Source organism: Musa acuminata, chromosome BXJ1-9 (genome assembly GCF_036884655.1).
Source record: "Musa acuminata AAA Group cultivar baxijiao chromosome BXJ1-9, Cavendish_Baxijiao_AAA, whole genome shotgun sequence".
NCBI lineage: Eukaryota > Viridiplantae > Streptophyta > Magnoliopsida > Zingiberales > Musaceae > Musa > Musa acuminata.
In genome coordinates, this window is record NC_088335.1 from 8665851 (window position 1) to 8692852 (window position 27002).

The 27002-nt window shown below is 40.1% G+C and overlaps 1 protein-coding gene across 1 annotated transcript; it reads left to right on the forward strand.

Moving 5' to 3' along the window:
* Positions 1–507: 507 nt before the first annotated feature.
* On the forward strand, positions 508–23752 carry LOC135593012 (DNA polymerase I A, chloroplastic-like). The gene is made up of 12 exons (XM_065082802.1): positions 508–833; positions 1433–1949; positions 2977–3165; positions 6134–6795; positions 7684–8173; positions 8489–8584; positions 14936–15028; positions 15135–15329; positions 16405–16497; positions 20159–20371; positions 22252–22341; positions 23288–23752. Exons 1-12 carry the CDS (start codon positions 688–690, stop codon positions 23447–23449), a joined length of 2946 nt encoding a protein of 981 aa, XP_064938874.1. The 5' UTR covers positions 508–687; the 3' UTR covers positions 23450–23752.
* The last annotated feature ends 3250 nt before the right edge of the window (positions 23753–27002 follow it).

Genomic DNA, 27002 nt, shown 5'->3' on the forward strand with positions numbered 1-27002 from the left:
TGCATCAGAGGAACAGCGGCCTCAGAGACCCAGCGCAAATGACAGGTGGACACGTGGCTAATCCACGGATGAGGTTATCTGCAAGCGGGCAATTCCCGCCTCAATGAGAACTCTGCCGATCGACGGCTTTGATCGCCTGGGTATTTTTCTGGATATTTCATTATGAGTGCAAAAACCAAGGCTAATAATAATGCATATGGATTTGAGTTCATATTATTTTTCTTTTTTGACATGAAAATTAGGAGTATTTATTACATTGACAACTATTTTGATATCATGATGGATCAAAATTTTCGAATACATCACCGTATAAAACTCCTATAATAGGCTTTCAGAAACGAGTTTAATTGGATTCGGGTGAAGTAAACGGGTCTCTACCCGTTGCCAGTAGGAAGGGGAGGCATGACCGTTAAACGACTAATGATATCCCAACTGGCCAAAACGGGTAAACCCGATAACTTGATATCCTTTAGTGCCTTTATGAGGAATGAAAACCCGCGACTCTAAAAACCCTGCTGCCGCTGTCTTAGGGTTTAAGGGGTCTCCGCCAAGAAGGCGAGCAGGGCAAGGCATTCTGAGGCCTTATACTCGTGTGCTTTCCGACGAAGGAAGCTCCCTACTCTTCTCTTTCTCTCCGCGAAGACGGCGCTTTGCGGCTGCGGGAAGCTGGCGAGAATAGCGGGGGCCATGGCGATGGGAGTTTCCGCCCGTGGAAGTGTCCTCAGACACCCCTTTCCATCGTTGACTTCTCCCTGGTTCTCGTCGTGCCTCCGCCGCGCGGTCTGCGGCATCACATCGTTCTCGCGGGTCTCCCAAGGCCCGGACGTTGGAGGGTATTGCCTTCATCTTCTTTTTTCCTTGTGCTTGCACATCTTTTTGTTTTCTCGGTGGTTCACCATCCTTTTAATGGGCCTAGTGTTGAATTCGTTTTTTTTCTTCCAAGGATATAAATTTTCTTTCTTATGGTTGTTTTGAATTGAATATCCCTCGGTTTTTCGTCATTTTGGCAAGAATTGTTACTTTACCTGCGGCACACAGTTGATCGTTTAGCCTGTCGAACACTTTCTTCCTCCTATATTATGAAGAGTATATAAACCAGCAATAGAAGGCCCAAGTAGACTAAGGGAAGTTCGTTGGGCTTCTTATGCATGAAGTTAAAAGTTGTGGCTCTGGTCATTTAGTCGCACACGTGATTTTCGTTTTGTTTTTCGTGAATATAACTTCAAGGTTGTTTTTTTTTTCCTATTGGAGGATTGTCTGAGCATGATTCTGCTGGTTTCTATTGTCTTCCATGAAGAAATCGATTCAATACTTGATAAAATGGTTTTCCTCGCATTCTAGATGTTTGTCCGGATCATCAATAACAACTTTGGGAAAAAATAGTCAATTTCCCAAGATAAAACAGAGTTGTTTTCTCTTCTTCCATTTCTAGGGTAGAAGTCTCCAAGCATATGTGGGTTCAAGCAACTGTCAGAGTCAGGTGCAACAGAATACTTCATTCCGCTTTGCTGGGTGGAAAGACCAACTTGTCGGACTCAGATTCACATCCTAAAATTGGAAGTTCAGTGGAGTCAATTTCTCAAGAGTTGCCCCATCCTTCAAGATACGTTTCACCCCCAAGACAAGAAGGCAGAACAGAATCCCACTCCACTAAACCTGATAAATCTTTAACACTTGTTCAAGAACCTTGTGATCCTGTTTTAGCAGAACGAAATGCTATCCCTGGTGAGGCTGCAGGTTCCAATGGAATGTCCATCAATGGGCAAGATACTGGGACACCTTCTGATACGATTCCACCTGTTGAGGGTTTGCATAAGGTGGTAGACCAGAAACAACTTGCTCGTGTATACGACAAAGTAATTGTGGTTGATAATGTATCAAAAGCTAGACGAGTAGCCCGATTACTTACAACAAAGTACAAGAATTTCATCCATGCATGTGATACAGAGGTGAGTTGACAGAACATATTGCTTTACCTGATAGTATGTGGCACAATCTCTTGGAGTGGAAATTTCTTGGAGTCAGTCTCATTGTGAATGTACACTAAGCTTTTGCAATTAATGTAGACAATTTAAAGGACTAAATATCTTACATGAAAACACCTTATGGTGACTACCACTTTTATAGCCTGAAATGTCTGTCCCAAGGGCAATATCACTAGCTATATGCATCGATCATACGGGTTGGCTAGATTGATCATTTCTCATCATTGAGCTTAGAGGTCAATTACTAGCCAAGCTAAGGGCTGCCACTATCCTAATACATTCTTTTTGTAAAAGAACTTATATCTTTAACCCCTCCTAGCAACAATATTTTGGATTAACACAACTGTCCTAACTGGTGCATCAATAGTTCTTTATTGGATGTCCAAATTACATTAAAAAAGTGTCTTATATTTTAAGCCTTGATCGGTCCCCACCTGTGATTGTTCATGAATACATACTTTCTTATTCTAGCTCAAACACCTTTTGAACTTTCTCATCCATATGGTATTAGCTTATGATATATGTTGTTTTCTAACCTTCTTCCAAATGGCTGTTCCATATGTCATAAATTTCATATAGTGTCTTGTTCTTTAGCATCCACATCATTTCTCTACGGTAGTTCTTTTTTGATGAACCATTTGTTTGTTTATGCTTGATATCTGTCAGTACAGATTTAAGTTATGTTTAGAAGATTACATTAACCCACAGTTAAAATCATAAAAATAGCCGATTGGTTATGGTAGTTGTGTCAAAGTTGCCTCAACCATTAACGTTTTGGCACCATGGATGCAGTTCTTATGTTTCCTCAGCTCCATTGTTTGCTTCAGTTTTTTCTGCATGCATCATATCTTGTTGTATACTCCAAGCATATCCCTACTCATGATCTCTTGAAAAATCCATGCACTTTAAATATTCATATAGATCTGCAGGTCCTTGACTCTCACTCACTCTCATATTTTCTGACTTATTTCAGTTTACTTTTCTCCAATAGGTTGCCAAAATCGATGTAATGTCTGAGACGCCAGTTGGACATGGAGAGCTCATATGCTTTAGTATTTACTCTGGTCCACTAGCACATTTTGGAAATGGAAAGTCTTGTATCTGGGTCGATGTTTTGGATGGTGGAAGGGATGTATTGATGGAGTTTGTTCCATTCTTTGAAGATTCATCCATCAAGAAGGTGGTATTTTTTGAAAGTCTGACCATTTCTGAAGTCTAGATGCAATTCTTAATTCCATCTTTAATTACTCTAGGATCTATTTATTATACTTTTTTTTGGTCAATGCTACATTGTAATATGTATTTTTATTATAACAAATAGCATATAGTGCACAAATGTGCTGACATTCTCTAGATGGACATCTTTGAATTGCTGCATGATGCTTTAGGTTCTTTACATGTTTTACATGTTTGTTTGATTCGAAATCCTCTACTTGTTCTCGTAGTTTACTTCAGCCTATCGCATGTTCTATAAGCACAAACTTTCATACACAACATATATGCCATGTAGAATCTTGCAACGACTAATATGGGAATTGACTATATCATCAGATTGCTTAAATAATTTGATCTTTTAGTTGCCAAATGGACTGGAAACCTAGATGCGAAAGTCGTGTTGTAAACCAATGATCGTCGCATCAGGTACTAGACCTGTTTCATTGATTTGGTCAGACCAATACATATCGGCCAGTACGGTGTACCATGTATCGTGACACCGGTACTGGTGTTTTGGAGAGGAAAAAAGAAGAGGGAGGGGCGGTGGTGAAATGAAAGAAAGAAGAGGAAGGAAGAAGGGAGGTAGCAGATGGAGGAGGAGGAAGGAAGAAGGGGAAGTGGAGGAGGAGGAAGAAGAAGTAAGAATACGGAGCGAAGGAGGAGGAAGAAGAAGGAAGAAGACGGGGCGATGGAGGGGAAGGAAGAAGGGGAAGCGATGGAGGATGAGGAGAAGGAAGAAGAGGAAGCAATGGAGGATGAGGAAAAAGAAGAAAGAAGAAGAGGAGAAGAGGACGGCATGTACTAGAAATAAACGGCGGCTAACAGCTGGATGACGTTTAAGGCAACCTCGACGGCAACGACGTCGTGAGAAACGGGGGTAAATGGGTTGCAAGCCCTGATCAAGGGCGGCATCACACACAGTTGTAGTTATTTTGGGATTTTTTATATATGCTTTGGACTGGACTGCTCGAAACAGAAGTGGTTTGTGTACTGGTCCATGGCTGAATTGGTACGTACTACCCGTTTCATATTCGGGGGTACGATGGTCCTTTGTGTAAACGATATTAGGCCATTAACAATTCAAGCTGGTATATTTTTGAGCTTGAGGGTTATGAGTGAGAAAATGCTAGTTGGACGTTTGGAACTCTTGGTGAAACATTAGTTACTAGTTATGGGTGTTCAATTTTAATCTGCTTCTTGTGATTCTCTCAGGACATGTCCAAATGTGATTGGTGTAACATTAGCTACTAGGCATGGGTGTTAAATTTTAATCTGCTTCTTATGATTCTCTCAGTACTTGTCCAAATGTGATTGTTGAGATCACAATCTTACAACATGGAATATGCTTCACAATTACATGTTTCTCGATTACATTGCAACATTGGCATGCCCCCTCATGGCATGGACCCTGAATGGATACTATTGGGGTCAGTAGGCTAAGACTGACATAGACCAAAATCTAAATCCATATTAAGATACAAGACTAGAAATATCTACATATCTATTAGTTCATATCATTCGTGGCTTATTGGTAAGTTGGTGAAATACAACATCATACCTCCGATATGAAATTTTATGTAGAATATAAACTCTGATACCAAATCTGATATAGGACAAGATACATTGAAGATACTTGGAGCAAAGAAAAGAATTTCCTTTTCTAGGATCTGGAACTAGATCTCACTTGCATCTGAGTCAGGTTCTCCTTAGATTCATGTCTAAAGTTTGGTGCTACCTCAACCTTTACTGTCGACCCCTGTGATTCATAACTGATCTGTTATATCAGTGAGTGACGGGTCAGCCTTATAAGAATGAAATTCTTTTCCCTCGTGATTTTCCATATTTTCTTTTGTTTTCATGCATGGTAAGGAACCGCTATACCTTTGAATCAAATTCTTGCGACCATGTCCTTGCAGTGTCCTCTGAAGTTTGACATTAGCTGTAAGTTGACATAGGTAAAGAATAAAAAATGAGAAGCAATCAGATGTGGCAGATTAGATGGAGGTGGGCCAACAATTTACATTCAAGGAAGGGCTCTCTGGGATACTGCCCATACCAAGATGTGGGTAGTGGTCAGAGTAGACCAGAATTTGGATCTTTCAGTTTTTGGTGGAAGGTGGTATTGTCAGTCAGACTGATACTGGTGGTAACCTGACTGGTTCTAGACCAAAATGGTTTGATATTTTGGTTCACACATATAAAGGACAGCACAAATTGGGCTCAAAACCCGAAGCAACATTATGAGAAAACAAGGAGATTGTCAAACTCATGAAAGGACTGTATGCTAGTTGAAATTTCTCTCAGTCTAAATAGAAACTGATACAGGTTTGGAATCCTTGTTGACATCCACCTTTTCCGGAGCTTTATTTTACCTATGACAACTACTATTAATTTGTTTGTCTCCAGCTTTATGTTTGAAGCCAAACAGATCTTATTAGTTTGCTAGCATAAATGGATTCATTTTTTCTGTGCATAAACAACTTGCATCATAATTGAAGTTCTCTGGAGTGGCACTACTAATGATTAGGTGTCCAGCAGCATGCGCCATGGTTAATTAAATATCTCTTCCTTTCATGTGACTTATACTGATTGTCTTAAAACAGAGTCTCGGTATACTATAAATTGATAAGATAAGGTGGCTAATCACTTTTTGTTCTTATGTTGTGGTATGTCAAAAACTCTATAAAAATTAGTAACTTGTTTTCTCTTTTTGCTAAAATCTATAGTTTTCATAGATTAATCTTATTTATTGTCATTCTTTTGTGATTGCTAATTTAGTCTGTGTTAGGTCCAGGACTAACGTGGAACTTTTTCCCCTTTGAATATCAAGTTTAGACCTGGGTTGCATCTCTGATTCTCTCTGAAGTTTGATGATTGTATGTTCTTGTTCAAGGCTACTAGTAATACAAATATTCTCGTTCTCATCTTTGTAGGTTTGGCATAATTATAGCTTTGATAGTCATGTGCTAGGAAACTATGGGATCAAGCTTTCTGGTTTCCATGCGGATACCATGCATCTTGCACGTCTTTTTGATTCTTCTAGAAGAGCTAATGGAGGATATTCACTTGAAGCACTTACAAATGATCCAAAGATCATGTCGTCCGATGATGAACTGAAAATGGGAAAGATAACAATGAAATCCATTTTTGGTAAAAGAAAGTTAAAGAAAGATGGATCTGAGGGAAAACTTATCACGCTTGCTCCTGTTGATGTGCTTCAAAGAGAAGAACGAATATCATGGATTTGCTACTCTGCTTTAGACTCGATAAGTACTTTTAAACTTTTTGATAACTTGAAAGCTAAGCTTGAGCGTGAACCATGGACTCTTGATGATATTGTAAGAGGCACAATGTATGATTTTTATGAAGAGTATTGGCGCCCTTTTGGTGTTCTGTTAGTGCAAATGGAATCTGAGGGAATGCTTGTTGACCGAACTCATCTATTGGAGATAGAAAAGCTTGCTATTACTGAAAAGCAAATAGCTTCAGATAAATTCAGGAAATGGGCATCTAAGTACTGTCCTGATGCTAAGTATATGAATGTGGGAAGTGATGCTCAAATACGTCAGCTCTTTTTTGGTGGTACATTGAGGAGGTACTTGCATATCATGCAGTTATTGTTCATTCCTATGATAATCAGTCTAGAAGTTCTATTCTGAGCAGCATTTAACATGATTTGTTAATCAAATTTGCCTGCTTTATTTCTTTGTTTTATGTCACACCTGTGTTATAGTTTCTTTAAGTACTAGTGTCTTTACATGCTTGTTTAGGTTCTTCGAATGCAGGTTAAACTTTTAGTTGTTTGCTTTCCATTACTTTGTCATAAATGTGCTGGAAATGAGGATATAAAAGAGTTATACTTTTAGAAGTCAGTAATGATGCTTGACATTGTTGTTTGGAAAAGTAGACTTGTAAATTGCACTGTTCCATTAAGTAAAATTACGATGTAAATAATGTCTTGAACTAATAATTTAAATATCAGTTTGTTATCGGTAACCAGTTGAACTAGTACTGTACCAGTATACCAGATAGTATACTTGCTGGTTGTGCCTGTTATTATAAAAAAAGAAATAAAAAATACCTTGATACTGACCAATATGGTTCAGTTCCAATCCTTGGTTGGATCTGTAAATGTCATTTTGAAATATCTTTTGTGAGTATGCTTGTGCTCATGGGCCTGGATCAAGGTTTGCCTTTGTATGTGCTTGTGTGCACATGGTGCATGTTCATGCATGTGCTTATGCATGTGTGTGGGTCCAGTTAATTGTAGTTTGCTCTATGGAAGTTAGTTTTTATTTTTGTTGCTACTCTTCAAAGGCAACATGTGCAAGCACGAATGCAGATCCAGTTTCCTTTAATGGCCTATGTGAGTGTTTTCTGTCTCATCAAAGCTTCTTAAACTGCTCCTGTATATATTTCATACTTATTATTGATATGAGTCAACAATTTGTAACAATTTCTTTTTATTGCTTTTGATTTGCAGAAACGATACAAACAAATGTGAAAATGATCAAAACAAATGCTTGTCTAATCCAAAGTCTTTTAAGGTGCCTAATACTGAGAATGTCATTGAGGATGGAAGGAAGTCTCCTTCCAAATACCGCACTATTGTGCTAAATAAAATTTGTGAAGAATTGCAAACAGATATGTATACAGATAGTGGGTTGCCTTCTGTCTGTGGTGATGCTCTAAAAGTTTTTGCTGGGAAAGTCTCGAATAACCAAAATTTTCTTATTGATGATGCATCATATCAGTCTGATAGTGATGAAGAGGTTAACGATGACCATGATTCCACAAAGGAGACAGAAATGTCTCGTGTACTTACACATGACAAAGACACTTCTAATTATGGAACTGCATACAAGGCATTTGGAGAAGGTAAGGAGGGAAGGGCGGCTTGTCAAGCTATTGCAGCTCTTTGTGACGTCTGCTCAATTGATTCGTTGATATCAAACTTCATTCTTCCCTTGCAGGTAAGTTGATTCTGTGTAACATATATATTATCCTTGTGGAAAAAAAAAACTACATACAAATTGAAGAGAAGTTAGGTGTACATTGGAATCAATGAGCATAATAATTCACTTTTTCATTCCATGCATCTAAGGCATAGTTATTTACTTACAAATATTTTAGCATATACTGTCTCTTTACTATGTTCATTATCTGTTTTTATTTTACTGGAGAAACAAAATTGTTCTTCCTATCCAGTGGATGTATTATTTTGAAGAGATTTTCGTGTTGGTTTAGATTTTGATTGCCCCTTGTGTGTTACTTTCTTGTGCTGGTAGGGGAATGATATTTCATGTGTTAATGGACGAGTTCATTGTTCTCTAAACATCAACACTGAAACTGGACGCTTATCAGCTAGGAGACCAAATTTGCAGGTTTCTCTACTCTCTCTCTCTCTCTCTCTCCCCCTCTCCCTCTCTCCACGAACCCGCACATGCATGCAAGCATGCACATATACACACTCAGTCTCTGCCTTCTCCCTCTGCTATTTCTGTTTTATGTTCCCATGAGAAGTGGAATGTGATAATACTTTTGAGTGTTGTGCTTTGTGTTTGTATTTGAAAATGTCATTGAATTTTGTCTTCTGGTAACTTGACGTTTATCTTAACTTTATTTACCAGTTGAGATTGAAAATTTTGGAAATTTTTAGGTAACATTAATTGACATTGTAAATTGGTCATGCTTCCTGAATAATTACAATTGTTTAAATCCCTAAAATACATATGCTGCTATAAATGACATGTGATGAAATATCTAGGGTGATACATATCTTGTTGACCCTAAGATATCTAAGATCATATATTTAAAGCTACATACATTGACCCTCTCCGGATCCCGCATTGGCGGGGGCTTTGTGCATTTTCTTAATCTAAGATCATATATAGTATGCAATTTATATTAAAGTTTAAATGATTAATCAGTTATTACATTTTCAGAAAACTGACTGGACCGATATATGTATAAATTGCTATTTACCTGTCTGGCCAAGAACCAGTATTTGGATCGACAATTTTCCCTGGGTTAGTTCAGAAGTTTTCTCTTCTAATATGTCTAGCCTGTTGAAGATAGCCGAAAGAGTTGTTGATGGCAGACCTACCCACACGTCTTCTCTCTTATTGTGGATCTACATCCTCGTTGATCCAAAATAGATTTGCATGGATGTAGTTCAGATTTTCAATGATTTAGCCTAGATCTGCGTGACTTTTTTTCGGCTGATCTAGGCTAGATCTGCTAGGTTTGAGCCTTAATCCTTGTGGATCTAGCCCCAAGTCCATTAAGGAAAACACCTCAAATCTGACCTAGTTTGATTAATTAGCATTTCGCAGGATGAAATCCAATCCTAAAGTCCTTGCAACAAAATATAGAGTGATCAAAAATTGAAATTAAGGTTTGGATTTACCAAATTTTGGAGAAAACCTGGTTTGGAACTCAAGATTGAGCCTTTAATTTCTTGAGATTGAACTTGTCTTTGCAAAATCACTTGGGAGAGGATTCGAGTGAAGTTCGAATGAGATTGAAGGAGTGAAGACGTATAAAAGGGGAGAGGAAAGAGGGGTTGATGGGGATACAGAGACAATCTGGTAATTGGGCAGTCAGGTTGCTGCCTGATATACCATATCCAATTGAAAACCAAGCTGTCACGGACAAACTTCTAAACAAGATGTTTGATGTAATGCTCATGTATGTCCGTGTCTCTTGGCATGTTCGTGCCTTGTACATAATGTAAAGGAGCGGCCGAAGGCTTAATAGTCCCATTTTAGATGGGTTGGTGGCCTCTTTAGGCTTGTAAATAAAGGTTGTGTCATGTGGACACGTGCGAGAGATTTTCGGTCTGTAATGGACCATTTTACCCTTTGTTGTGCCACTGTTCAGAGCTTGTAAAGTCTGTTTGTAATTTGCATTGTCTATGAAGTGTTTTTCGGAGATGTTTGCTTGTGGATCCCGATTGAGGCGTTTTCTCTAGCCCGTTCTCTCTCTTGTTGGTCCTAAGGGACAATTGGAGGCTTCGGGGAGGCTGACCTTTGCGGACGGACACGCAATGGGTGCCGCACGACTTAGGCAAAACCAGCTAAGTCCGTGACAGATGGTATCAGAGTGGGACAAGCACTCATAGAAACACTTAGCATGCAAACGTGGGGGACCTAGCGGGGCTGCGTTGAGGGCAGTCAGCACACGCGCGACCGTTTGGGGGAAAACGGGCATGGAGATGTAGGGAAAAGGAGTCGCTCGGAGGAGTGGGCATCTAACATTGGCATTCAGAGGAATGGCCAACCCTTCGCGCAAGAGGCACCACGAGAACAGGCAAGCTTGCAAGAATTTGGAGCGCATAAAGGTTGGGATAGTTGAGTTTGAGCTACGGCTCAACGTTGACAACTATACTTGATGGTGCTCTAGGCAAGCGAGGCGCTTGGCAAGAATGAGACCATGCAAGGTGGAATGGGTTGTTCAGCGATCGAAAGAGTTGTGCAAAGCTCACAGAGGTGAGGGGAATTGCTAACTCAAGGAATTCGGTACTCATACATGGGCTTGTATGCGGACGATGGAGTGTTCGCGGCCATCCCAAGGCGACCGAGACTCGGCGCCATGGAGCATTGAAACTTTCTCTTCGGCATGTGAAGGATACGTCCGTAGGAGGCTGAAGTGTGCAACGAGTTCAGTATGTTGCTAGGCCTTGAGGGGCGCAGTGGGGGCTGTATTGACGGGGAGGTGCAATCTAGCAAGTGCGTTTGCAGGAGGCAGAACAATGCACAGTTTGTTCAGCAGATCGGAGTAGTCCAAAGGGGATGGTGGTCTCCGAAACGAAGAGAGATGTTGCTCCAATGGGATAGTTATCCAGGAGGGATAAGTCCCGGCTCTCCAGAGGGAGAATCATGTGAGACGGACCTCACAAGTTGAGGAGGAGTACCTCAACAAACAACAACTCCACGAAGCTCGATGGACTGAGCAAGCGGCGAGGAGTCGTCGCATGATCTCGCTTGAGAGAATGCATTGGTGGATGCATTGCGAGATCAGGTGGGGGAGCGACCCAAAGCAACTCAAATGGAGGCACACTTGGAGTCGATATGGAGATCGGACTCAAGAGAGGGCTGACTCGTGGAATGGTGGGCGCGAGGGCCACCATCGACTCAATGCAAAAACGAGGAGCGGAGCAACTTGGGTGTAACTTGGCGAAGTACCCAAGCCGCATGAAGGGAGCCAGCAGAGAAGTTGGAACATGGAGCAGAGGCACAGTGCTTTCCTTAGACAGAGGTCAAGGACATGAACTCTTGTAGAGGCAAGAGCAGGATCATGTTGTTCCATGGGTCCTTCATTCTGACGGAGTGGACTCATCTTGCATGGTGCCAAAGACGAAGGGAGCTTCTGGGCACATGCACCTTATCTCGGAGGAGCATTTGATGGAGGAACTAAGGCGACTCAATTTGCGGAGGCGAAGTTGGGTTCAGAAGGCCTTAGCACGGGGCAAGAGGACGCAGAGGCGGGTACTCTTGAAGAATATGCCACAGTGTTGCCATTCAAGTTGCCATGAAGGAAGCAGTGCGCAGTGGAGATTGTGCTGGTAGGGGCAGAGGCCCAGGATCCAGACAATGGTGCACTAATTGCAGCGAAGTCGGGGGACTTCGGGAGTTACTAGGCGACGGACTGTCCTAGAGCGGTGCTTCATCTAGGTGTGACCCAAGAGTGGGTGGATGAAGGTCGATTGCCAAAGGAGCGAACAAAATCGAAGGTGGAGGAGACCCTGCGATGTATTGGCAGAGGCCACACATGGAGGGTTCACAATTCAAGTTTATTCCACAAGGATCAGAATGCAATGGAGATGTCACCAGGAGGCGACACGGTGCAGCGGATCGTGGTGGAACAGTTCGTGGCAATGCGATACACACGACATAGTCCCGGGAGAGACTAGATCATATGGAGGTATGATCGGGAGTTACTGGAAGCTCCACTTCGGTGAACAACACGACGGCAAGAAGGGCTATGGATTCAAGGAGTGAAGGCCATGGTACCGCAGAGGCGGGTCTTCCGTGCGTGCATCGAATTTTACATCGGATGAAAACCTTGGCCATTAGCATATGGGGGCTGTGTTCCACCAAGGGAAGAGTTCGAATGCAAGTACCAGTGAGTCCCATGGGAGGGACTTGATCATGCAGAGGTATGATCGAAGCAGCTGGAGAGTTGGACTGCTCCAGAGCTCATATTCGCTTAAGGGAGCCCGACAAGTCAGAGGACAAGGTCGAGTAAGCGAACGTTGCTACCAAGGAAGCTAAGGAGAACAGAATCGGTGCAGACCCTATAATGCGATGGCAGAGGCCATGCATGGGAGTTGCAGTCTGTCTTTCCATCGACCAAAGGAGAGCTGCTTGGAGAACACAGAGGTGTTGAAGCAGGGGGTCGAAAAGGGCGAGGAAGCGACGACGAGTCCAGAGGGACTTAGCTACCCAAAATCAAGCATCAGTTAGAATGGAGGTGGACTCGGAGAAGTGCCACAGAGGCATATCTACTGATTGTGAAGAAAAGGGATGCATATGCGAGGCGACGGATAGTAGTGCCATGGGCATGGCAGCGCCATGGTACCGCAGAGGCGGGACTTCCGTGAAAGTCATTGATCCCTTGCTCTCATGGAGGGAGAGCGTTTGGTCGTGAAAGGGGGCCGAGGAGGTGGAGCATGCAGAGGCAATCTCCAAGTACCGAGACAAGGCTGAAGGGCAGAGGCCGAGGAACTTCGTAAGACCGGTGTCAACAAGTTTCTCATCAAGATAGCCGTAAGTGAAGGACTTCGGGTCATGCAAGAGTGCACGACCAAGGAACGAAGCAAGCAGTACGTGGTGCTGTACCTTTGCTACTCAGTGGAGTAGGCGGCAGGGTTGATGGAGAAGACGGTACAATCCCAGAGGCGACCTCATCTATCAGAGAATTACTCCAAGTTGGGATGAAAACTTCCTGCATTCCAGAAGTTCAATGGCATTGAGAAGGTGAATCACAGTAGCTAACTCAACGCAAGGAGTGCAAACACTTCTAGTGCTTCAGAAGTGTGAGCAAAGAGCAGGCGAAGGCCAGTAACCAGCTCGATGCATGAAGTACAACCTCGAGGAGGTGGGCGAAGTCAAGTAACCTTTGCCTTCTCAACTCTTAAGAGGATGGGCGAAACCGAGTACCCCAATTCTCTTATCTATCCAGCAGAGGAGCTCTGCACAAGTTCAAAGACCCTTCGAAGATAATGGAAGACAATAGTTGTCAAATCCTCACCAACGGTGATCAGTGCTACTGAGAGTAGATTGTCCGCTTCATTTCCCAACGAAATGCCAATCGAAAGCGGAAGTGATGCGAACCTACTTGGATGTGACAACTGACTGAAAGAAGAGTCAATGAGCAGATTCTGTGAAGGAAGGACCCAAAACTTCAGAAGTTTGCGAGATGATGCTCGTTAAAGCTCCAATAAGCATCCAACCAGTTCAAGCAGCATGAGGAATCTTTGAGAGACTGGCGCAGTAAGGATGGTCTTTTCCTTCATCCGGGGGATCCGCAGGAATCAACAATGATCAACACAACTCAGCCAACCCCACACCAGAGTCAGAGTCATTGGTGAGTTGCAGCAGCATGGCGGATCAAAGGTTCGACTACTCAAAAATAGCAGCGGAGAGCAGCTAGGAGCCAAGAGGCGTATTGTAGCTGGAGCAGAAGATTGAAGATTCAGCAAAGGCGAGGAGTTGCAGTGTCGACAAAGGCTTCAACGAGGACGTCGAAGGAATAAGTGGGGGAGAATGTCACGGACAAACTTCTAAACAAGATGTTTGATGTAATGCTCATGTATGTCCGTGTCTCTTGGCATGTTCGTGCCTTGTACAGAATGTAAAGGGGCGGCCGAAAGCTTAATAGTCTCATTTTTGTTGGGTTGGTGGCCTCTTTAGGCTTGTAAATAAAGGTTGTGTCATGTGGACACGTGCGAGAGATTTTTGGTCTGTAATGGACCATTTTACCCTTTGTTGTGCCACTGTTCAGAGCTTGTAAAGTCTGTTTGTAATTTGCATTGTCTATGAAGTGTTTTTTGGAGATGTTTGCTTGTGGATCCCGATTGAGGCGTTTTCTCTAGCCCGTTCTCTCTCTTGTTGGTCCTAAGGGACAATGGGAGGCTTCGGGGAGGCTGACCTTTGCGGACGGACACGCAATGGGTGCCGCACGACTTAGGAAAAACCAGCTAAGTCCGTGACAAAGCGGTAACCGAGTGGTAACTGGTAAGCCTCAGTTTGATCCGGTGATACCTCATAGTGTACCACCATCAGTCCGAACCTGGCTGCAAGGTAGGGGGGCTGCCCCATGTATCGGATTTACGTTGAAGTATGTACCTATCCGAATGACATTTCAAACATTGTATGATTTTATGTAAGAAGTATCCTACTAACATCATAACTTTCATGTATCTAATGCAAATTGGTTTGGCACTTTGTTGTAGACTTGTGTCTATGTTTTGTATGCTATTGCATGCACACATATGCAATTTACACATGGAGGTAGTCATTTGACTGGGCCATGAGATTGGCATTCATACGTGTCAAATGCTAGTGTACATCAGTATGTCGGGATCTCATGGGACAACATTGTTTTGATGGTTTATTACTTTTGGTACTGCATTAACACTGCTCTGATTTTGTTTTGGTCTTTATGCAATGTTTACAGCAATGTTTTTTTAGTGTTAATAGGGCTGTTTCTTGTGTTGTCTTTCTAACCAGAACCAACCTGCTCTCGAGAAAGACAGATACAAAATCCGACAGGCTTTTGTTGCTGGACCTGGAAAATCTCTTGTTGTTGCTGATTATGGACAGGTGAGGAAACAAATTACTTGTTTGTAATTATTTTTGTAGTCCTAGTTTAGGAACAAGTATCTAATGTTTGTTATTTTTTGTTAATGCTGAATTTGGACATTAATAGTTGGAGCTTAGGATTTTAGCACATCTTGCGAACTGTAAAAGCATGTTGGAAGCCTTTAGAGCTGGTGGGGATTTCCATTCCAGAACAGCTATGAACATGTATTCACATGTGCGTGAGGCTGTTGAAAAGAAGAGAGTGCTCCTGGAGTGGCATCCTCAACCAGGAGAAGACAAGCCCCCAGTTCCATTGTTGAAGGTAAGCATGCTTTTAACACTTCTATGCTATTACATTCTGGAACTTTGTGGAATCATTGTATAGATAGCTAATTGTTGAGATGTACTGTAGCAGTGCTACAGCACTATACTGTAGCACTGCTACAGTATGAAAAAGAAAAAAATTGTTCGATACACCAGGGTGTACCGCTCGGTATGCCTTGATGTATCGCCTGGTATATCGGTACCGTACCGTATCTAGCCCGGGTCGAAACGTTGGTATGGTACGGTATAGCGAACCTTGATAATAAGTGTCTTGGAACTTCTCTAAGAGTTACTCGGCTGGCACTTCATGTCATGGATCTTTGTCCCAAAATCTATCATATTTTGACTTCATGTTGTATGTTATCTTCTTTTAGTCGGTCAACTACAAGATCACAATAAGAATGTCACTTATTTAACTTAGTATATTTTGGTTTTGATTGTTCTAATTATTGCTATGTAATTGTAGATGCTAATCAGGTTTTGTGTTTAGTGTTGCATAAGGCACTTCTACTGAGATGTGCTGCTATAGTCATGATGCAGCCATTGTAAATGGCTGGCTGCAACATTGGGATGTTCAAATGTGGGTGGGTTGCCAGCAAGTATGAGCCACTGCAGTTTTCTCTTAGTAGTTGCCAAAATGAATATCCTACTATGTTTCAGACTCATCTCTTAAGCACCAAAATGTGATGGCTTTGCAGGATACTTTCTTTGGGTAGTCAAAATTCTGAATTTTGATTGGTTTTCACCACGAACTTTCATCCATGAGACTTTGGCTTTTATCTAGCAATACTATGCTAAATATCTTTCCGGTCTGCCTGGTCACCTTGTCAAACTTTTGAAGTGAATCCTGTTTGCTGCCTCCTGAAGTAGTTGAGTTTATTACCATCAATCAAGTTTCTTAAATAGTCATGCTTGGCCTGTAAACATCTGTTGTTTCTTTAGTCTGGCCTTTCCCCCTAAGAATGTTGTGAATTATTTAATCCTGATGTCCTGATTTGTTTGTTTATTATTCTAAATTTCTTTGAATTTTGGTCTTGTGCTTCACTTATGTATTTCCTTTATTCTGTCTTCAGGATGTTTTTGGTTCTGAAAGAAGGAAGGCTAAGATGCTTAATTTTTCTATTGCTTATGGCAAAACTCCTGTAGGTCTCTCTCATGATTGGAAGGTAATTACCATAATAACCTTTAAATATGGCCATTGTTACATATATAGTACTTATTGATGCTTTTAAACCTTCTTATTCTATGGCACAAGTGTTTAGATGCCAATCTCCATTCTTTACTTGTTACAAGATTCTGGTACTGATTATCTTATGCATTATAAATATTCATGCATCATTATATTTGATATGCCTTGGCAACGTTGAGGCATAATCCATTAGTTATGTTGTTTTACAAAAGAGATGCAAATACAATATTGCATTGGTAATAATTAGTTAAGAAGACACAGGAGACTACCAGTCCTAGGATCTGAGAAATAGATTAGGCAAGATGAACTCAAGTAAATTTCTTGGTTCAGCATGATAGTAGTGTAACATAAAAAGAAAAACTAATTGCCTGCAACCTAATGGATATGTGTCCGGCATGACAGTAGTATGAAGTGCCAAGATCAACCCCAATGCTTTTCACATCATTGACTTCAAGATACATACCCTCACTTGTTAATCCATATGCCTCTCTTCTAAAAGCATGGGTCCAGAATTCACATATAGCAAGCAACTCATTGTTTCATCTCCCTTCTTACTATGCTGAATCCTTTTCCTTACATAGGACAGTTGCTTGTTAGCTCATGTGAAGCTGATCCAGCTTGTGGTTTTTGTTATATGACTAGTAGCCGTGCAAAACAATGGGACATAATGGGCTTGACACCCATGACTTAGGCAGTCTCTCATGGGATGACCACAGGGAGGACTTATTATAACAGAGGTTGTAGTCATTACAGCAGACTTGTTATAACTCAATTTGTCACTAATGACTTCTTAAATCAGAATTAGAAGCAATAAGATAAGGTCCTTCATGGTAGTCAGTTCCAAAAGTGGAAATGCAAATTGTGACGTGTATGCAGTGATCGCTAGTCACTTGCCTTATGTCAAAAATATAATCACCGATAATTTCTCCTTACTATAAATAATGTATTGCTTTATTATTAACTTTCATGTTTATGTACTATAGTTAAGGAAATGATTAAATTTGATTTCCTGAATAAATTAGGAATTATACTAATCAATTAAATTATTAATTGATTTATTTCATAATGAGTGATTTGATTTTTAGGAAGTAAATAGTTTAATTTCTATTTTCGTGTGTGAACCATGAGAAATGAATAATATATTTCTCTCTGTGTATAAAAGCAAAATAAAAATAAATAAAAAATAAAATAAAATTATTATTTACCTTTCGAGGAGATCTTATCTTTTGAAGAGATGATCTCGAGAAAATGATAGTCGATGAGAGGTAGGATCCTCTATTATTTTTACTAGCTTTGTTTTATGTTTTGAAATCTTGATATTTGGATTGTTATAATTTTATGATGTATAATAATATTTTAATTTCAAATTTTAATGATTAATAAATAAAGATAATTGATTTGTGATGTTAGAATGATTATTTGATTTATATTGATTTCTTAAGCTTAAGTGAATTTTAAGATTTATTTAATTATTAATTTTTTTAGTTTTGGATTAAGAGTTTTGATTTAGTTAATTAGATATATTTTTGTTTCAAGAATCATGTCTATACTCCTATGATTTAATTAGTTTTAAATTTAAGATCATGAATTTAAATCCTTTAATTCATAGATTTGAGTTATTCTTTAATACTTTAAAATATTGAAATCTAATTTGATAAGATGAGTCTAATTGAGGTTTGAATTGAGTCGGGTTAATATGTCAAACCGGGTTGACCCAACCCATGTGGTCATATATGACCCAGCCCATGTGACTAGACATGATCTATAGCCTATGTGGCTAGATAGGAGCCAACCCATGTGGCAAGGTATGACCCAACCGATGTGGTCGGGCATGACCCAACCCATGAGCATGACCCAACCCATGTGGCCAAGTACGGTCTAGCCCATGTGGTAAGGTACGACCCAACCCATGTGGCTAGGCATGGTCCAACTCATGCGGCTAGGTACAATCCAGTCCATGTGGTTAGACACGACCCTAACTCATGTGTTTAGGCATGACCCAACCCGCGAGCCAAGCATGGTCCAGTTCAGTGGTAAGGCTCAGCCCAACTTATGAGTGAGGCTTAGCCTAGTCAATAAAGTTAAGTTTGCCCAGTTATGCGATTGGCGTTAGGCACATCGTCGCTTCTCTATTTAGTCAGTTGTACCTCAGCTCAACCTATTACTTGGGATAGACATGTGCAACGCATGTGACCCGTCCAAAACTCAAGTGGGTTTGTTCGGTTTGGGCTAGGACCATAAATACTAGTCCCCTGTACTGAAAAAAAAATTCCATCCCTTTTTCCCTCGTATAATTTCCACTCTCACTTTATATGTATTTGAATATGTTCTATGAATACTGTGTTGCAGATCTATCCATACCTAAGTGTGTTTTATGCACATTCGAGTTCATTCTACCTATAATGGAATAAAAAGCTAGGACGATGATGGACTAGAAGTTTTATATTGGAAAGGACAAGGACAAAAAAGTTATAAATTGGTCTAGTGGAGCCAGAGCTCAGTTATTGTTTTTTGGAATTATGCTTTATTGTCAATCTCTATATGTAAAAAGGCTAGATTTTATATAGATTATGTCATGGGCAATGGACATGTTAGATCAAAGCTCAATGATGAGTACTTTCTTCTGTTTTGTCCGTTAACCGCCTTAAGACTTCAAATTTTAGCTATGTACAGTTTGGCCCAATTTTGTTGTCAGTTCATGATTCAGTTCACAATATATTTGTCCATATTATATTTTGCCTCGTGATGAAAACCTCTCAGCTGTTATCTATTTTGAAGTTTAGAAGATGATTTTCTCGCAAGAAATCACAACTGTCATTAAGTCTAAGGAGTGCCTTGCTGTTAGAGTGCACAAGGCATCTAAGGGTGTTTATTTGACAGTCACTAATAGCGCATCCATCTTGGGTTTGTTGGAAGGCTCGTGGAGGGATGGAAGTCTGCTGGGAGCCTGAAGGCCTCTGATAGTCAGGTCCTACCTTCAAATGATCGGGCCTTCCTTAATCATGTTCTTAGTGATCTCAGTTCCTTGTGTTCCTTCGCTTTTGTATCAACCGTGTGCCATTTCAGCATCATGGTGTCTGTTGCTGACATTGCATCTACTCACATTGTCAACACGCCTGTATGCTCTCTTACTGCTGATGTGGTGTTTGTCTGGTTCCTAACTGCCACTCACATGTTATATTTTGTAATGTCTGTGGTTGCAAAATGGTACCTTTATGTACATCCAAATATTCAGGCATGCTATGACTTCGTATGATGGAATAAGTTTCAGGCATATTAAATACTGTAGTTTAAACTATAGGTCTGCAAAGTGAACCAGATGAAAACAATAAAACACAGGCAAGTATTTTGTAATTTACTCTGGTATCAAGTGCCAGTTGTTACCATCATGTTAGTGGGTATTTTCTAGCTATAATTCCTTGTACTTGCATTTCATTCGCGTAACCAAATTTCTATTTTTATTTGTTTAAAATGAAATGTCCAGGTCATGTTTAAGAAAGCATAACCTTTTGGAAGAGATTTGTGTTGCATTTTTGGATATGCACATTTACGTTGTGAAGTTTCTCGTTTGGCTTTCTGATGCAACTTAGATCGACTAACTACTAGTAGAATGTCCTAAAAAACTGCTGTGTTCTCAGGTTTCTGTTAAGGAAGCTAAAGATACAGTTTCTCTTTGGTACAAAGAAAGAAAAGAAGTTCTACACTGGCAAGAGGAACGCAAAAAGGAAGCAATTGAAAGCAAATGCGTCAGGACATTGCTAGGACGATCGCGGCATTTTCCTTCGGTGGAAACAGCAAGGAATGCTCAGAGGCGTCACATTGAACGAGCAGCTATTAATACTCCAGTACAGGTATTACTTCACATCAACCGTGGCTTACTGTTCACTATGAAGGACTTGTTCTGGATATCAATTATTGCTTAGGACTGGTTTTGATACCAAATATAATGTAAAATAAAGAACTAGTCTGTCACCTTTGGTCCTTTTGTTCTATTCATTACATTTCATTGGATGCCTCGACAAACTTCTTTTGGGTTTTGCATGAAATAAACTTTCGAATTTTTTTTACATTCTACCTACTATTGTGAATGTATTTGATGTTTGAGATAAGCTTTTATTTAGTTTTTCTAATATTTGAGATTTTGTCACCCTATGAATATTATGTACTTCCAGCCTTTTTGAAGTTAAATTGATATCTCGATTTGTTTCTGTGATGGAATTTTCACGGCTGGAATGTGTTTTTATTTTGGGAAACTAGAGGTAACAAATCTTATGACATGGGCCATTTCCTGCTTTTTGGCAAACACAATCTGTGTTGTGCCTGCTGACCGGCAATACTGTTCCAGCAAGGAATTGGTGTGTCTAGGAACACCAAAAAACATGAACCATACGTACAATCAGCAATTTCAATAGGCGCTCGGGCGAGGCGACGTGAGGCCCGAGCACCTCGCTTCAAAGAGGCGTCGCCTAGGCGCTCGCCCGAGCTCAGGCGTCGGCCGCTTCGAGCGAGCGCCCGGGTTAAACCAAGCGACCGAACCAGTGTTTTATGTCTGGTTCGGTCTCCGATGCTTTAGTTGGTTCAATGGAACCAACTAGAGTACCTATATTAGCCTCCCAACATCCCTCTTGTGACTTCCCTAACCCTAACCCTAACCCTAACCCTGCTCGCGATTCTACCGCTGACATTTCCTCTCTACTGCCACTGCCTCTCTCCGCTGTCATTGCCTCTCTTCGTTGTCGCTGCTCTCCGCTGCTGCTGCTGCTGCTGCTACTGCTTGCCATTGCTATTGCTACTCGCTGCCGCTGTTGTCGTTGCCACCATCGTTGCTCTTGCTGTCGCTTGTATCGTTGCTCGCTACTACCACTGCTGCTTCTCTCAGTTAGCAGCCTCAGTGTTACTCTTACACTACACCTCGCTACTGCTACTACTGCCGCTGCTTGTGGCTACCACTATCGCTGTTGCTGCCACTACCGTTGCTGTCGCTGCTTGCCACTATCGTCGCTTCCGCTCCCGTTGCTATTGTCGCTACTCGTTGCTATTGTTACTTACTCCCTCTACTCACATCGACTCGATAGTATACTGTTAACACTTAACAGTATATTAACAGTATACTGTTAATTGTATACTAGTAATAATATTTTTTTATTTATTAGATTAATAGTATATTATTTTGATTTTAATACTACTAATTTTTATTTATTTGAAATTATTGTTATTGTTTTGAATTTTGAGATTTTTTGTTAATGGGATATTATGATTCTGTAAGATTTTTTTAATTTAATATCATATTTTATTTAAATATATTTATTAATTATATTATATATTTTTATATTTTAGCACCTCGCTTCGCTCGGGCGATTAGTGCCTCGGGCATTTTTTGGACCTTGGCACTTTTTAGCGCCTAGCGCTTTTTAAATCACTGCGTATAATTTAAATGTTGAAATAGAGCTATCTTTCTTTTTTTCCTTCCTGTTCTTTGTTTGCACTTGGTTGTTTTGCAGTTGGAACTCTAAACATCATGCTATACTTCATTGTTTTTTTACTTAACATCAACTTGATGGATGGTAAGGGTTGTATTGCTATTATCTGTTATTTAGACAGAAGAATGTTCCTCCTCATTTTATCGTTTTATGCTTCTCTGAGTCATTTGATGCTTATAGCTGTCTCATGAAACTTCTACACTTATTCCATCAAACCTATTCAAGATTTTCATTATCTTTTAATTTAACAGGGAAGTGCAGCAGATGTTGCCATGTGTGCAATGCTCGAGATAGATAGGAATATTCGTCTGAAGGAGCTTGGATGGAAATTGCTATTGCAGGTTAATTTATCATATTGCTAACTTGAGTTTGCAGGAATTCCACCAGCCACTTAATAGTCCTCGAATGAATATCCTAATAACTAGCCAGCTCATCTTAACCCTAGCAGAATTTGTTGTGATTTCTTTTTCCATGACTGTTTTTAAAAGTGATGTTACATTAATTTATCATAAGGTAGAATTATTTAAAAGAAATGGATGGTTAGCATGCTATTTAGCAAGAGGCATGATTTTGTGATCATAAAAAGATTTCCCATGCTTTTGTTGGTTTTCGTGGGTTCTCCAGAATAACTGCCAAATTTTACTTGTAGAGGTTAATGTTGATTTTGTCTAAGCTTCTTTTGGTCTTAAGCATTTAGTGGTGCATTGTTTCTCTAAATGATTGTTGAACATAGATTTTGATCATATGGAGGCTTGGCTTTTCATTCGTTAGCCGATGATAGACCTTTGCAAAAGATCCTCTTTTACACAAACAAATGGAACTTTGCTTTGAATTCCGAAAAGTTTGTTATGATCATTACTTTATTATGTTCCCTGAGAAGGAAGTAAAGAGTCCTTTTCTGGGGACCTTGGTGTTCGATGCCCTGTTCTTGTCTCTTTTTCAGGATAAATGTGAGATCATCAGTAGCATCTTATGCATTCTTAAAAAAAAAGAAATATCTTGTAATTCAATCTTCAGGGTCAGTACTGATCCTCGATGACCTCATTTAGTTTTGAGTTTTTTTATTCAAAGTTTGTCATGACAAGGTTGCCCATATGGTGATCGTATAATATTGTATGAAATTTAGGTCCTTTTGCCCATGTCTCGGTTCTCGCTACGTGATGCTGCGCCACACATCTTTCCTTTCAATTGTTTTAGTTTTCTGTATTAGCAATCTGGATTCTTGTTGCCCGACCAGATTTCCTCTAAATCAGAGAATTGCTAATGGCATGCTGTGGCTGGATTCAGGTGCATGATGAAGTAATACTGGAAGGACCAACGGAGTCAGCTGAGCTCGCCAAGTCCATTGTTGTCGAGTGCATGTCCAAGCCCTTTTACGGCACGAACTTCCTCAAGGTTGCCCTGGTGGTGGATGCCAAATGCGCACAGAACTGGTATGCAGCCAAGTAACCAACAATTGGGCACCATGTCTTAGATCCTGCATTTTTTTAAGAAAGCCTACCGGGAGGCATAGCCTGCTGGTTTGCTGTGCCGTTGACGGCAACAAGAAGATGGAAAAGAGACATGTATTATCTGTAAGAGCAATTCCATGTTGTATTGAGCAGTGCCATGTAATGCATGAGCTGCTAAAATGGCCTTTTTTTCTCTGCGTATTTGTTAATTGGGTGGTTTATTGTTCTCATTGTAACGACTGCCATTATTTATGTTCAAAAGAGGTGGCTGCTTACAGCGTTCTGCAGCTTCTAAGATATATATTCATGTGTCGCGATGTTTGAGATGATGTGTTATCGAGTGGCACTAGTGGACCGTTTTCATCCTCTCTTTTCAGGTGGTGTGTTGAATATGGGTTATCATCACCGCAGGTGCGAACAAGTATGTGGAATTTAGACAATTTCGGTCGTTCGATTTTTTTCTGGCCCCACTGTAACATCCTGCTGTTGCTGGTATGTTCACTAACAACGCTCGAACTGTAGATTCCGGTCACCGGAGTTGGCATAAGAATGCGACTTTTTGGGCGAGTTTACCGCTCTATTGCTACGCGGTAACTGCACTGATACATTTCCCAACTCGCCATCGTGGTAATACGGGACTACAGACATTTTTCCGTCGCCTCCGGGCTAGTGTGCGGCTAGCTGACCGACGAATCTTGATAGCTTACCCCCATAGGATTACGAGAGCCCAAGAAAGCCCGTATCTTCTCTCTCCTCGCTTTCTGATGTCCACTCGCATTTGATCCAAACCCTAAACTCCTTCTTCTCGTGATTTAAGAGTAGTATTGATCGATGCAGGGAGGATATCGTCAATCAATCATCCGGCATATATGTTCAACCTAAAAAAGAGACAAAAGTTATTCATTAAGGGATTGCTTACGTGGACAATGGACTAAAGCATACGGTTGCAAGCTATCTCATCCTTGTCACTCACACGGAAAAAAATGAGATTGTTAAAGATGATTGAGAGATACCTCCCTGTAGTGAAAAAAAGAGAAGATCATTTTTGACCACTCATGACCATATACACCTATCTCAAGTTATTAATTTAGGTATCGAAGAAACCAAGTCAGACAATCTCTCAAGGCCTTAGTCTTTATGTAGGTGATACCTCGGGAGCTCGACATTTTCATTACAAAGACATCTTGGACAATCCAGCGCATACGAGTCTGAATCACGTCGAATTGACATCTTCCTATAACTATTATAATGCTTACTTCTATATATGTGAGAAGCCGAGAGGGCGTTGGCCGAAATGCATGAGAATATTCGAGAAAAACAAGTATTAATAATTGAAAGTATGAGCATTATCAATTGAGAAGAACAAGTATTAATGATAAGTGATAGGTACCATAGAGCCATTGCTGGAGAGATGTGCTATGCATCCCATGGTATACAAGCAAAGGGATATTCGCTCTACGCTGGTGGATGTATTGGTTGAGCCACCTTGATGGAGTCACCTTCTCGGGGCACATTCCACTCCAGGAAGCATTCCAACTATGGCAAAAACTTACTAGAGGACACAAGAGTAGCTAATTATGTAAGTTTAAAAATTATGATTATGTTACTACTATACGAAATATTTTAATATCAAAAAATTGAAATCAAATAATGATAGATCAAAATTTATGATACAAATCTTTCAATACTACTTAGAAAGCCTTTATCTTATTTGTAAGTGTACTGTCGTCGAATCTAAAAGCTACAGTAATACTAATTTATAAGAATTGTTAGACTTACATTCTCATCTTTTTCTATTTTTTTACAAAACCATTATAAACGATGGATTACAAATAAAAGGGATACGAGAGACAATCTGTAATCTTTTAATGACTGATTCATGTGACTAAAAGAAGAGGAGAGAAGATCTATAATCTCTCAATGTTATCATGTATACATATTGAGTCTCTAGGAGTCTATGATAAATAATTAGGAAAGTCTCTACAGTGATATTGCTATATATAGTAGTAGTTATCACAATCATCATAGTCGCCACAACTGTCACAAGTAGCATCGCTACATGCGATGCTACTACAGTCACCGTAGTTGCTGTAGGTAGTAGCTCTGTTGTAGTCACTGCACACAATGACACTACTACAATCGCTTGTGACCAAGGTAGGCCAGTCATTGTCGATTATTGTAATCTATGACACTTTTACTTCGTGCATAATCATTGCCTACCATTGGACTAGCGACCATCAGAGACCACCATCCTCAATAATACTATTATCAATAACAAATTGTTAATAGTTGTCCATTGATCAAACAAGAGGAACCTCGCATCACTCATGAGCATATGATAAGATGAACTAGATAGAAAGTAGATCAACAACACAAACATATCATTCAAGTATGGTAAATGAAAATCGAACAATACTTTTTTGCAAGCGAATGATACTAATAAATATATCTAAATACAAAATAGTTTTGAAATACTTTTACAATATACAATATTTGACTTCAAAACATATCTTTGAAACCAATTGTAAGCATAAAAAAATATGATTATGGTATTATTATGTGAGATACTTTAATGCTAGAAAACTGGAATCAAATAACGATATATCAAAATTTACGATGCGTACCATTCGATGCTACTCAGAAAATATTTATCTGATCTATGAATATACTATTATCGGATCTAAAAACAACAGTGATAATGATCTATCAAAAAAGCTAGATTTGTCTTCTCCTCTCCTTCTATCATTCTCCTCTCCTTCTATCATTAATAGAATTGCTACAAGCAATGAATTAACGACGTAGGGGAGATGAGAAAAGATTTGTAATCTCTTAATAATTGATTCACGTGACTAAAGAGAGATAAGATACTCTCAATAGTAACATGTATCGCACTGAATAAAGTCTATTTATTTATAAATAAGAACAGATGATATAAGATAAGTAATTAGAAAAATCTCTCGTATATTTATTATATATCTTATCAAATTAAATAAAATCAAATAATACAGATCTACTTCTTATCCGTCATGCAGAACGAGCAACCCCACATCGTCCACATCTCAGCTTGACAGTGGAGCGGAAATGAGTGGAGCAGCAGTGCCTCCCACCATGACGACGACGACGTAGGCCTTCAAGTGGCACAGCATTTACATGATGTGTAGGGATTTCAGGCCACCACATGAAGTGACTGAGGATTGAAGAGGAAGAGATTCCACTGGTGGTGGTGGCTCACAAATATAGGCAACTTCCTCGAAGGTTCGCGGTCTGAAAACAACAGCTACGCTATAACTTCCTTGAAGGTTCGCGGTCTGAAAACAACAGCTACGCTATTAATTCCCTCTCTCTCTCTCTCTCTCTTGGATGAAAACTTCACGAAGGGTTAACGTGGGATAAGATTTATCCTGGACATCGACAGTAGTCTTTGTCGAATTCAAGCATGTTGTCTTAGTGCTGAAGTTGACATGATCTCGTCACAGAAATTGAAACCACAACTTCGATTTACCGCTCTTGCAAATGTGGTTTCCAGATGAACAGTAGCTGATTATATTAGA

What these genes read in the sequence shown, in the direction of transcription:
- LOC135593012 (XM_065082802.1), top strand. Translation starts at nt 688, where the DNA reads ATGGCGATGGGAGTTTCCGCCCGTGGAAGTGTCCTCAGACACCCCTTT. An exon ending in TTTGGTGGTACATTGAGGAG is followed by an intron (nt 6,796 to 7,683) that starts GTACTTGCATAT and finishes TTTGATTTGCAG; the next exon opens with AAACGATACAAACAAATGTG. An exon ending in ACTTCATTCTTCCCTTGCAG is followed by an intron (nt 8,174 to 8,488) that starts GTAAGTTGATTC and finishes TTGTGCTGGTAG; the next exon opens with GGGAATGATATTTCATGTGT.